Genomic DNA, 11,859 nt, shown 5'->3' on the forward strand with positions numbered 1-11,859 from the left:
TATTTATCCGTTGATATTGAGCATTAATTTGATAATGTTGAAATTCTTTTGTGGTTATCATTAATTTGATGCTGAGTTTACTTCTATTGCAATTCAAAATGGAATGTTTATTTTATATTTTAATTTATTTATGACATCATTAATGTTTAATTAAAATAAATCGAAAGTTATGATTGATTAATAAGCTATTAGGTCAGTTGTTTTTTAGTATATCTAAAGATATTTAATTGAATATTGAACCTATTTATATATGGTAAAGAAAAACAACTTTTTAAATTATGCAACCCAAAAATATACGGGATAACATCAATTGAAAATTGAGATTCGTGTGAGGTGATGTCAAATGGGGTATATGACAGATGGTTATAGACATTTTTGTCATTAAACAAAGTAAATTTCATTTCGCAATCTTTAGTCTTAGTAAACCACCAACCGCTTTTACAAAATTTCAGAGATTTTTTTTCTCTAAAGAAAAACCTCTTTTATCGTTATTCTAACTTCCCTGTCTTTGTCTATATTCAATTCTTCACTCACCAAATAAAACATAAAAATTCTCTGTCAAAAGATATGAATATGTATGAATATGTGTCAATAAGAAGAAAGAAGTTTATTAGCAACAACTAATAGCTCTTTTGATCTGATTAAAAAATCATTATCATGGGAATAAAAACATAATAAAGATAGAGAAATGATAGTTAAAAATGAAAATCAATTTGTTGAAAATGAAGTTGCCGAGAAAAAAAAATAGCCATTGTTGTTATTAGAAATATAATTTATGTGGTTGAATTGTAACTTTCATATATGTAGAAAGGTTTAGTATTTCGAAGTGTAAGCAACTTTGCAGCTTTTTTTATTGTATGTAAGTATAAAATTTTTTATGCATTTTATGTAAGTATCTTGCTAAAATTGAACACTTAATATAAAATTTTTACGTTGACCAATCAAAAACTTCTAAGTGGGCAACTCATATGGTTGTCACGTATACATTTTTACATTAAGCGTTCAATTTAGCGAGATACTTACATAAAATGTTCAAAATTTTTTATGCATACACACAATAGAAAAAGTTGCAAAATTACTTACACTCCAGGATACTTAACCTTATGTAGAATTGATATTAGTGAAATTAAGATTGCATATAGAGTGCAACGTCTATAAATAAATTAATAATATTAGGACCGATAATTTTAATTAACTTATTGAGATATTATTATATTGATAAATTAATGAATTATTGAGTTAAAGAGGTTCATATATGACTTTAAAAATTTTCATGTCCAGTTAAAGAAAAACATGAATTAAATGAACTTGTTAAATTTATATCACTTTATAATTATTTGGCTTCTAAACTAAAAAGGTGTTAAACAATCAACCATAAACTATTATGCAAGCATTAGAGAGATCGCCAAAAATGCAATCAACAAGATTCGGTACAATGAGACTAATATCTTTTAGTGAGAAAACAATATCAAACACTCTTTAAAGATTATCAGAGTTTTTATTAAAACTTTCCATGTCCAATTTTTCTTTTTTTTTTACTAGACAATATTAGAAATTTGGAATATTTATACAATTATTAATTTATAGTTTTAGTGGGACTAATATATTTACAATAGGGTTTCAAAAAAAAATAATCTTATTATTTTATTGATTGGGGTCCAAATTTATACTGATCTCAAGTAAGGACCGGCCAAATCATTAATTTTATCAAGGCTTTTAATTTATCGAGTATTATTTTAAAGAGATTTTACTGTATAAATACTCCTTACTAGTTCATTGTATTCAAACCTTTAAGCCTTATAACTTTTGACACATTTTTATCTAAACACCTTTTTCACCTAATTCTCTGTCAAAACACACACTATACACACATATAATTCACAACAAATTGTTTTTCCTCATTTGATGCTAAGGGGTAAAACATCTTTAACGGGTGCGATAAAATTAAATCGATTTTCTATTTGTAATTTATTTTAATTGACACGACCATAACTTTTGACCCTCTATATACGGATACAAACTTCGGGTTAGATGTATGGATATAGACAATATTAACCCTTACACAAGTGCTTGTTTAGAAAACCGACCCAATACTTATAATTTCATTACAATAAGAGAAATGACATTATGTGCCCACTAAGCTTGGGTAATGTACCTTCCCTATTTAATTTTTTAATTCATAAAAAATATAAGGCATAATTCTTTATCTATTATATAATAAATATTAAAAAATATCATGTGTGAATGGTTATATGTCTAAACTTAGGGATCAACGTCTAAACTTATACTCAGTTTTTTCTTGCAATAATATACTCAGTTTTCTCTTACAATAACTAGCACGGTACTTACGTAATGCGGCGATGTTCGTGGCGGTTACGGTGTGGTGGTGGGGGACTGTTGGTGGTAACAAACGGTATCGAATGGTATAGATAGTTTATGTATAAGTAATGGATAAAAAATGTTAATTAAAATATTTTAAAAGATAAGATATTAATAATGTAATATAATAATTAAGGTATTTTTAACATTTTTTTTTAATGTAATGTTTTAAATGAGATTATTTTTTTATAAGATAATATAAATTATGGAAAAAGCTTAGGTAAAACAGTACATATCTTAGGTAAAATAAGTGTATTTTGAGAGAGAATTATGTAAAATTCAAAGAGAGTTATGTATGTTATTCAATAATTTATATATTTTTTTAACATAACATTTTTTTTTCCCTTTTTTTAAAAAGTTTTAAACATAACAGTTAAGTAATGTGCAGATCATTTTCCCATAAAATATCTATCCTTGATTTTGCTATGGAGTAATTTCAACACTTCCCCCTATGGTGATTGATGTAATCACCATTGCTGATGCCATAATCTTCAATGCTTGGTTCTTCACTTTCAGCAACTAAGGGTTATATGTCTTTGAAGATTATCATCACTTTGCAATTTTCACCAGGTCCACCTTCTCTACTGTTACCTCAATATACCCATTGTTATCTTTTTATAGAATTTTCTTGAAAAATAAAATGGATGAGTTTGGTGTTTTAATTAGTAGAAAGTATTGGGTTCAAAGCACATGGGAAATCATCAGCACCATTAGTAGATTTTTAAAAAACTACTCATAAAATCCCAAGTTCAAATAATAATATTTTCCTAACTAATCTCTTAAAAATCCTTATGATTATGACATGTAGCAAAATCAAAAAGAAAAGATGAGATAAGGAAATAGAGGGCTAATCATGTTCCATAATAATAAAAATTCAAATGGATTTCCCCAATATATTGGTATAAACTAACTAATGATTTAATAAACAGTAATGGCCTAATGGGTATGATTTTAAACCCTCAAAAGGATCAAACTACTGCTACATGTTGTGTATATGTCATATATAATTAACTGGTTACATTTTATGTTTTCTCCGTCAATCTAAGAAGCAATACTTTTGTGTTCGATCAGCTGTGGGGTTTTTCAAAATAAGAAGGGATTTTGTGCCTTTGTGATGGTATTATTTGGGTTTATCGCTTAGTTTGTTAGCCAAGGGTAGTTTCATTTTTAGGCAATTTTTGTTCTTGCAGTAGTATGAGGATTATCGATGCCAGTAGCGTCATGCTTGACAGCTTGAGCTTGTTAGATCTGATGACATATCCTTCACACGATCTTACTAAAGTAGCTACATACATTTTTTTTTTATAACAGCAATGGTGATACTATCACTAAAACTTACTAGCAAGGTGCTAGTTATCCGTACAATGGTTTTTAAACACTAGAAAACAAGTTACATATTAAAATCACACCATTGGTACCAAAGAATACCCGTCATGTTCAACCACTTCACCACCCAACCATTTGTTGTTGTGCACAACGCCGTTCCTTATATGACCCAAATAGTTGCCAATATGATTGATCGTGTTTACCACTTTCCACTCCCTAGCTTGTTTTCATTAGATAAATCTTAATCTTAATATATACTATAAAAAAGTTGAACTAATGACTAATTAACCAAACACATCGTTCGATTTCATCAAATTGACTTTTGATGATGTCATCATTTAGATAAACTACAAATTAAAAATCCTAATAATCATTATCCAAATATATTATTATATTAAATTAATATTTATATTAATTTGTAGAAAAAGTTTCATTAATTTACACTTTTTTGTTTTCCATCAATAATTTACACTTTTTAACCCTGAATACTTAATTTATATTTATATTTAGTCATCAACTTGAGAAACTTTTTTAAAATTTACCATCATTTAATTAAATAAAAAAAATTTAACCTATGAAATATTTTCTACAAAAAATTATTTGAAAACCTAATGACTTATTAACAAATATTAGAAGAGTCCTAATTGTTATCAAATTATCATAGAACAAATGATTGAAAATAAACATATGCTTGTTATGAACGCGCATCATGATTAAATACATATACTTGAATGTCAAGTTCGGGATCACAAATATGTTTATATTTTAATTCTTAATTATTTTTCCTAATAATATCACATTATGAGTACATCTGTTTCAAAATATATTATAATAGAGAAATTATTATATATAACATGTGCCTTGTGGAATGACTACGACAAACAATTCCATCAATATGTCTAGGCTAATAATGACAGTGAAGAACCTATGATTATTGTACTACAACTTGCAAAATATAACACTTAAAACCGTATTTCATTAAAAAATTGTAAGCTTTTATGACTTAAATGTATAAAGATCTAATATTGTTAATATCGTAAATCCGATGTCCAGTGTTAGACACGAGTCTAAAATCTAGTAGATCATTATTTGAGAGTGCAAAAACTGGTGGAATTCTACACCACATACAAATATAACATAAATTTAATTCAAAATGTAAACAAATGAATGATATTAGCTAACAAATGATCATTCATAATATGCATAAGTTAGCCAATATCAATTATATGTACTTAAGACACGTAGATGTTGGCGCCACAATGTCCTCCGTATCTATAAACTATGATCAGCTCCTCGGTACGTGTCTTGGACGCCAAGCCATGGCGCAATAGTTTGACGTGTTGTGGAACAACGACCCTATCTTTGCTAACCCTCATATTGTCAAGTTGGCTCTTCAGACCTTTATCGTCACTCTATGTGAAGCTCTGAGGTCTTCGTACAAAAAAAGTTTTTTTTTTGGAAATATATTTTTAGGGATGAAAAAGTCGTCACAAATTTCGTCCCAAATTAAAATGAAAAACGAAAACATTTTCTTTTGGAGGAAAAAGTTTTGGGGACGACGTTCCAAATGTCACCCCTAAAACTATGGCTGAAATTTATTTTTTTGGGAGGGAAAACGAAAATAAATAAATAAATAAATATATATATTTGGCGACGACATTTGCGACCACCTTAAGCGTCGCAGAATACTTTTCGAATTTTGTTAGAAAAATAATTCAAAAAGAAAATGCGAAATTAAAAGTCGTCCCCAAAACTTCTTTTTTTGACTTTTTTAGTCAAAGCGTTGAGATTTTTCTCATTTAGCGAGCTTTTAGGGACGACTTTTGTTGTCCCTAAAACATTCGTTTCGAAAAACCAACTTTCTTATAGTGATATGTATATATTCGGATTTGAAAATCTAATATATGAATTTGAGTTTTTTTCACCACCAATATCAAAACAATCATTAATCACCACGGAGTCCATCATCAATATGGGTGATAGATATATATGGAAAAAAGTTTTTTTTTTTTTTTTTTGAAAAAAGAAAATTGAGATGATGATCAAAAAGTTTGAAGATATAGGTTTTTTTATTTTCTATGTATATTTTTGGATTTCTAGATTTGTTCTTTTTTTAGGTTTGAAGACAAAAAAAAATTATATAGATTTTTGGGTTTGTATATAGAAAACTAGGAATTTCATGCCGCCCAATGAGCCGCGTAAGTTTTTCAAAATGTCTGCGTTTATGGGTGGGGTTAAAAAACCACAAATTTATGGGAGACAAAACATATTGAAACCCAATTTAAAAAAATTACAAAAGGAATATACTAAACCAAAAAATAAAAAACAGAGCAAAAAAAAACAAAAAGAAATACGTAAACTAAATGAATAACTTATAAAAAAAACAAATGTTACATGTGAAAAATATATAAAAACGAAATGTTTAAAAGATTACAAAAGAAATACAATGCAACAATTTTTTTTTTTAAAAAGAACCAAAAAAACATAGTAAATAACAAAATATATAGCATTTTAAAAAGTTATATAAAAAAAAAAGAGTTGGCACGTTTTTCACTTTTGATCCCTAAACTTTAAAAATTACAATTTTGACCCTAAAGTTGGCCAATTTTTTCAATAATCGTCCTTTGGTCTTACGGCGTTAAAAAATGTTCGTTAACGTACGCACGTGCTAGACACGTGAAGGCACTAATGTCATTTCTCCTTACACGAGGGACGAAAAGTGAAAAAATAGCTACTTGAGGGACGAAAAGTGAAAAAATTGCTACTTGAGGGACGAAAAATGAAAATCATACAAATAAATTTATTCTTCGATTCTTTCTTTTCCGATCATCTTCTCCGATCATTTTTACCGATGGAATTTTCCGGCTAGACATTTATTTTCCGATGATATCTAATAAAAACTAGTCTTTGAATCCAAATCTAAACCACAAACAAAATCATTTACTCAAATTCATGGCATTCAAAACACAACCAATTAAACAAATTATAGTTCAAACATGTGAGTCATCTTTTTTTTTTCTTTTCTAAATTTTGATTTTAATTGAAAGGGAGACGGTGGATGGTGGTGATTCTAGGTGGCGGCGGTTGCTTTGTGGTGATTCGGCGACGGTTGGTTGGTGGTGAATGTAGACGGCGGTAGTTGGAGGTGACTGTAGACGGCGGTGTTTGGTGGTAATTGTAGGCAGTGGTGACTGGTGGTGGTGGCTGGTGTTGATTGTAGTGGCGGTGGCTGTTGGTAATTATAGGCGGCGGTGGCCGTAGGTAGCGGTGGGTGGTAGTGGCTCGTGATGGTTATAGACGGCGGTGGCTGGTATTGGTTACAGACGACGGTGGCCGGTAGCGGCGACTATTGTTGGTGGTTACTAGGTGGTGGTGATTGGAGAGGCATGGGGGTAAGCGGAAATAAATGTGTAGTCGGAAAATTCCATCGGAAAATATGATCGGAAAAGAAAGAATGGAAGAATAAATTGATTTGTATGATTTTCATTTTTCGTCCCTCAAGTAGCTATTTTTTCACTTTTCGTCCCTCAGGTAGCTATTTTTCACTTTTCGTCCCTCGGTGTATGGTGAAATGACATTAGTGCCCTCACGTGTCTAGCACGTGCGTACGTTAACGGCCATTTTTTAACGCCGTAAGGCCAAATGACGATTATTGAAAAAATTGGCCAACTTTAGGGTCTAAATTGTAATTTTTAAAGTTTAGGGATCAAAAGTGAAAAACGTGTCAACTTCATGGACGAAAAGTGTAATTTAAATACTTTACTATTAAAAAAAACAAAAAAAAAACAAAGGGGTGGGGGGGGGGGGGCAAGATCTAATTTTTTTTTCATAACGCTATTTTTCTAGTAAACGGGGGGTCAAAATTTTTTTACACGAAAACAATATACCCTCCATCACAAAAAAAAATTTGGGGGGTCGGGCGCCCCCTTCGGCCCCTTAATAGCTACGCCCATGCCTCCATCTCAAAACCATAGAGACCAACCACTCTACCAAATCCACTTTTGCTGTTATAATTTTTTAATTCTCTTATTTATATTAAAAACATATATAAAGACAAAAAAAATACTGTTTACATCATATTCCTTTATCATAATAAATAATTTGTTGTTGTTCATTTGTGTGAATATGAATTTTTGTTTACATATATAGATAAAGATATAGATGATGATTATTATGTTTGACATAATTAATTACATTTTTGGTCCTATGGTAAGAAAAAAACAACATTTTTGGTCATTGTTTCATTAAAAGACGAATTTATCCATTACGTGACTGGAAAATGATAGACAATTTAAATAGACGTTTATGTTCAGAACCAAAAGTGTTGACGGGTCAAAGGTTTTTAGACTAAAACTGTAATTTATTAAATTTAGGGACGAAAGATGCAAATGGAAATTCACGACAGGGACAATTTCTGTATATAACTCAAGTTCAAATTATGAAAAGCAAAAGTATAGTGGTGTAAAATTGAAAAACAAAAACAGAGGACAACCGTGCAATGTTTTTCAGTCCTAAAACCCTAAAAATATCCCACACCTCCCCCTCCCAGATCTCGCCACAACATTTCCTAAATCCAATACATTAAAACTTTCTGTTTTTCTTTGATTCGATTTATTTACATTTTCACCAATAATAATAATAATTTATAACAGCTTACTTGATTTTCAATCTTTGCTGAATCTATAATGGCTGCCAACAATAATAATATGCAAGCAGCAATGGATAAAGAACAGGTAAATTTCACTTGTATATATATATATATATATATTATATGTGAAAATACAATAACAACTGTACACAATCTCGCAAAAGCCAGGTATGTAGTATTTGAATAATATATTGATGCTATTTTTTTTTTAATATTTTTTTTGGTGGATTTTTATATAGATATATATGATGGCACAAACAGAGATGGAATACAGGGTCGAATTGTTTAACAAGTAATATTTGTTCGCTTATATATATATATTACATGTATATATGTATATAATTATGTGATGAAAAATTTGTTGTGTATTGTATTTATGTGATGTTAATGTGACAACATTTGTGTCTTTTTGTTGCAGGTTAACCAACACATGTTTTTCTAAGTGTGTTGAGAATAGGTATCGGTCTCTTTGAAACAAACTTGTTTGTGTGGGTAGTAATTTGGCCTGTTTAAGAATTTTATTGATATATGATTTATTGTTATGTTTTAGGTACAAAGAGTCTGAGTTAAACATGGCTGAAAACACCTGCATTGATCGTTGTGTATCGAAATATTGGCTGGTATGATTTCTTGTATTTAGTTTATTTATGTGTTTGGGTTTGTGCCTTGTTTTGTTTCTGTATCGTGCAAGGTAATTGCGACTGACGTGAAGTTACTGGTGCCAGTTTTGACCAATTTATTTATAAATCGGCTACAAGGGATTTTTTTTATCATATATAATTTTTATCATTTAATATAGCAGACTTTTAATATATACGGAGTTCACTGTTGTAAAACTCACCGAGTCGAGTACTCTTTGAGTACTCACTACAAGGTAGGGTACCGAGTTGATCCGATTCAGCCGATTACTCCGAGTACTCACCGACTAGACCACTTTGACCCCTCGATTACTCACCGCATAGACCCGAGTACTCACAACTCACTAGTCGACCGACCTGGGAACGCATAGCGAGTTCCGCAATATTGACCGAGTTACAACCTGAAAAATGAGTGAAATAAAAGAAAAAACAAACTTAGCTACAAGGGAAGCAGGTCGAAAGTTGATTAAGTGTATCGTTAGAATCACCCTATAGCGTCCCATCTACAAAGTTAGGATTATTATTGTAGCATTATATCGTTTCTTGAATTGTATTTGATACATTAGTCATTTGTACACATAGTAAAAGATGGACAAAATTAGTGCTGCGGTCAGTCTTATCTTCAACCTGGTTTGATCACTTCGCAACCCGCCTGCCTGGTCCAGGACTCCAGGCTGCAACTTGCCACATCCATAGAAAGGGATGTGTGCCTTAGTTGGACGGAATTTCATATCATCTAAGATGTATGTTCTTTTTATCGTTTTTTTGTAACATTTCATTAAAGAATTTACTAAGAAATGGAAAACTAACCAAGTAATTTTTAAACTGAAAAAACTCGACCTTGTGAGCATTTGGCGTTTTATGTTTTATAATTTTGGAGTCCAAATAGATCTTGTTGTTGAGGTCTAGTTTTTAAGCTTGCGCTGGCTGATAGTTTTGTGCTATTGTGAAGCAATGACCTTATAATTATCATTAAATTAATGTCATAGATACTACAACACAACTATGAATAATGAGGTGTATGGGGGAGGTAAGATCCAGGCAAACCATACCCCTACACAAAGCTAGATCGGAGATAGTAGCAGTAATTTTACATTTACATCTAGAAAATCAGTTTTTTTTTTCTTTCTTCTTAGTGATTCCTTGTTGCTTCTCCTGTTCTGATTATTGATATTCGACACTAAAAACATTAAGCAAAAAAATCACAGAATCAGAAATGGTATTGCAGTACATCCAAATGCTTTTATAGTTTCTTTTCTTAGGGCCTTTGCTTAGTTTTATGGGTACGAAACAATGTTGCAGTGCATTCTGCTCTTATAGGACATGCCTTTGTTCCTGGATGTATAACATGTTCTTCCATTTATTTTCAGGTTACAAATCTTGTAGGCCAGCTGCTTGGATCTGGAAGGCCACCCATGTGAATCTTTCACTTTGTCAATTGTTATTCAATAATACCCGAGGATTATGACTATGTAGATCTGTAGTGCAAGCCCGGGCTGTTAAAGACCACATGTTAGCTACCTATTTTTGCTTATTCTAGTTTTGTTTATTGATAAATCATATAGAATTTTCGTTGTATGAACTATAACACAATTTTGGGCTGCCTGCAGAATATTTCTTAAATGATATCGTACTATGTTATGTCTGTTATCATTACAAGCATTCTGGATGTTTAGTTCATGCTATTAGTTGGCCCGACATATGCTTTCCCTTTAACATCCATCTCATGCAAATGAAAATTAGGAACGGTGATGATGTTTCTTAGTGATTGTGTTTAGCCAATTGTTCTTAGAAAACAGTTTGAGGCAAATATTGTGTCAGGCTGTCAGCTGGTGTTGTATGTTTCAAGGCTGGACATAAAAGGCTCAAGCCTTTTTCTTCAGGCCGGTCTGATATTGGTTTTGTTATTTTGGGTTTTTCGCTTGTGGTTAAACATGCTTAATCCTGACAAGCCTTCTTATCGACACATAATTGGATGGGTATTTCACATAATTGAATATGCTATTTGGAAACGAAATCCCTTGGGCTATATTTACTCATATTTCACAGTGCGCCTTATAATCATCTATCGCGGATGGCAACGAGTAAGAAAAAACTCATAACCCGCGGATACCCAGTCGTGGACGGGTAATTTCAATGGATACGGATATAAATATGTAAGTAAACCTCATCACCCTCAAGCTCACGAACTAGTATATATGTCATATGTGATATAACCCTTTGAATTACTCAAGTCCTTATTGTATAAAATTCTTTTTATGTTTATTTTTTCTTGAAGATCTATGTGCTATTATAGATGTATCTACAATTTATCGTTGTGAATTCATATTTTGTTGTCTAAAATATCACATGAATAACATTGTTTAACACTTATTGTTCCTAGATATCTTTTTGAACTCCGCGGATGATAGACATGATATTTAACCCGTTAGTAGATGAATTTTTTGTACGGATACGAAAATTTTCGATCCATTTGGTGTAAATACCAACTTTGGTTTCAAAATTTGCAAAACTACGAAAACGGTCATGATTTTTCTAGGCCAAAGCCGGTGTCTAAGACACCGGTCTAACATTACGTGGCGTGCTGTTATGAAAAGGGATGACAAAGCCGGTGTCTGAGACACCGGTTTTCACTGATTCACCCAAACCCGGTATCTTAGAGGACGGCTCTGTTTCTGTTGTTATTGATATTCAAATATATATGGTTTCATATATACTCAAACTAAAGCTCACAGTGTATGGTTATATATATCTCTTATATAAATAAAAGAAAATTGTGATGATGTCATTTTTATTAAAGGAAAACCTATTTGTCATTGTGAGATATTTTCTTACTAATTATTTGTTTTTATTTAATTAATTTATGAC

At 31.1% G+C, this 11,859-nt stretch overlaps 1 protein-coding gene across 1 annotated transcript; it reads left to right on the top strand.

The window, feature by feature from the left end:
- The first annotated feature begins 8,177 nt into the window (after positions 1-8,177).
- On the top strand, positions 8,178-10,641 carry LOC122607635 (mitochondrial import inner membrane translocase subunit TIM10-like). The gene is made up of 5 exons (XM_043780651.1): positions 8,178-8,438; positions 8,593-8,645; positions 8,772-8,810; positions 8,904-8,973; positions 10,362-10,641. Exons 1-5 carry the CDS (start codon positions 8,391-8,393, stop codon positions 10,410-10,412), a joined length of 261 nt encoding a protein of 86 aa, XP_043636586.1. The 5' UTR covers positions 8,178-8,390; the 3' UTR covers positions 10,413-10,641.
- Positions 10,642-11,859: the final 1,218 nt, after the last annotated feature.

The sequence above is a fragment of the Erigeron canadensis genome, chromosome 7 (assembly GCF_010389155.1).
Source record: "Erigeron canadensis isolate Cc75 chromosome 7, C_canadensis_v1, whole genome shotgun sequence".
NCBI lineage: Eukaryota > Viridiplantae > Streptophyta > Magnoliopsida > Asterales > Asteraceae > Erigeron > Erigeron canadensis.

Excerpts from the sequence above, each read along its gene's own strand:
- LOC122607635 (XM_043780651.1), top strand. The coding sequence starts at position 8,391 with ATGGCTGCCAACAATAATAATATGCAAGCAGCAATGGATAAAGAACAG. Across the intron at positions 8,646-8,771 it reads AGGGTCGAATTGTTTAACAA|GTTAACCAACACATGTTTTT; the intron begins GTAATATTTGTT and ends TTTTTGTTGCAG. Across the intron at positions 8,974-10,361 it reads GTGTATCGAAATATTGGCTG|GTTACAAATCTTGTAGGCCA; the intron begins GTATGATTTCTT and ends ATTTATTTTCAG.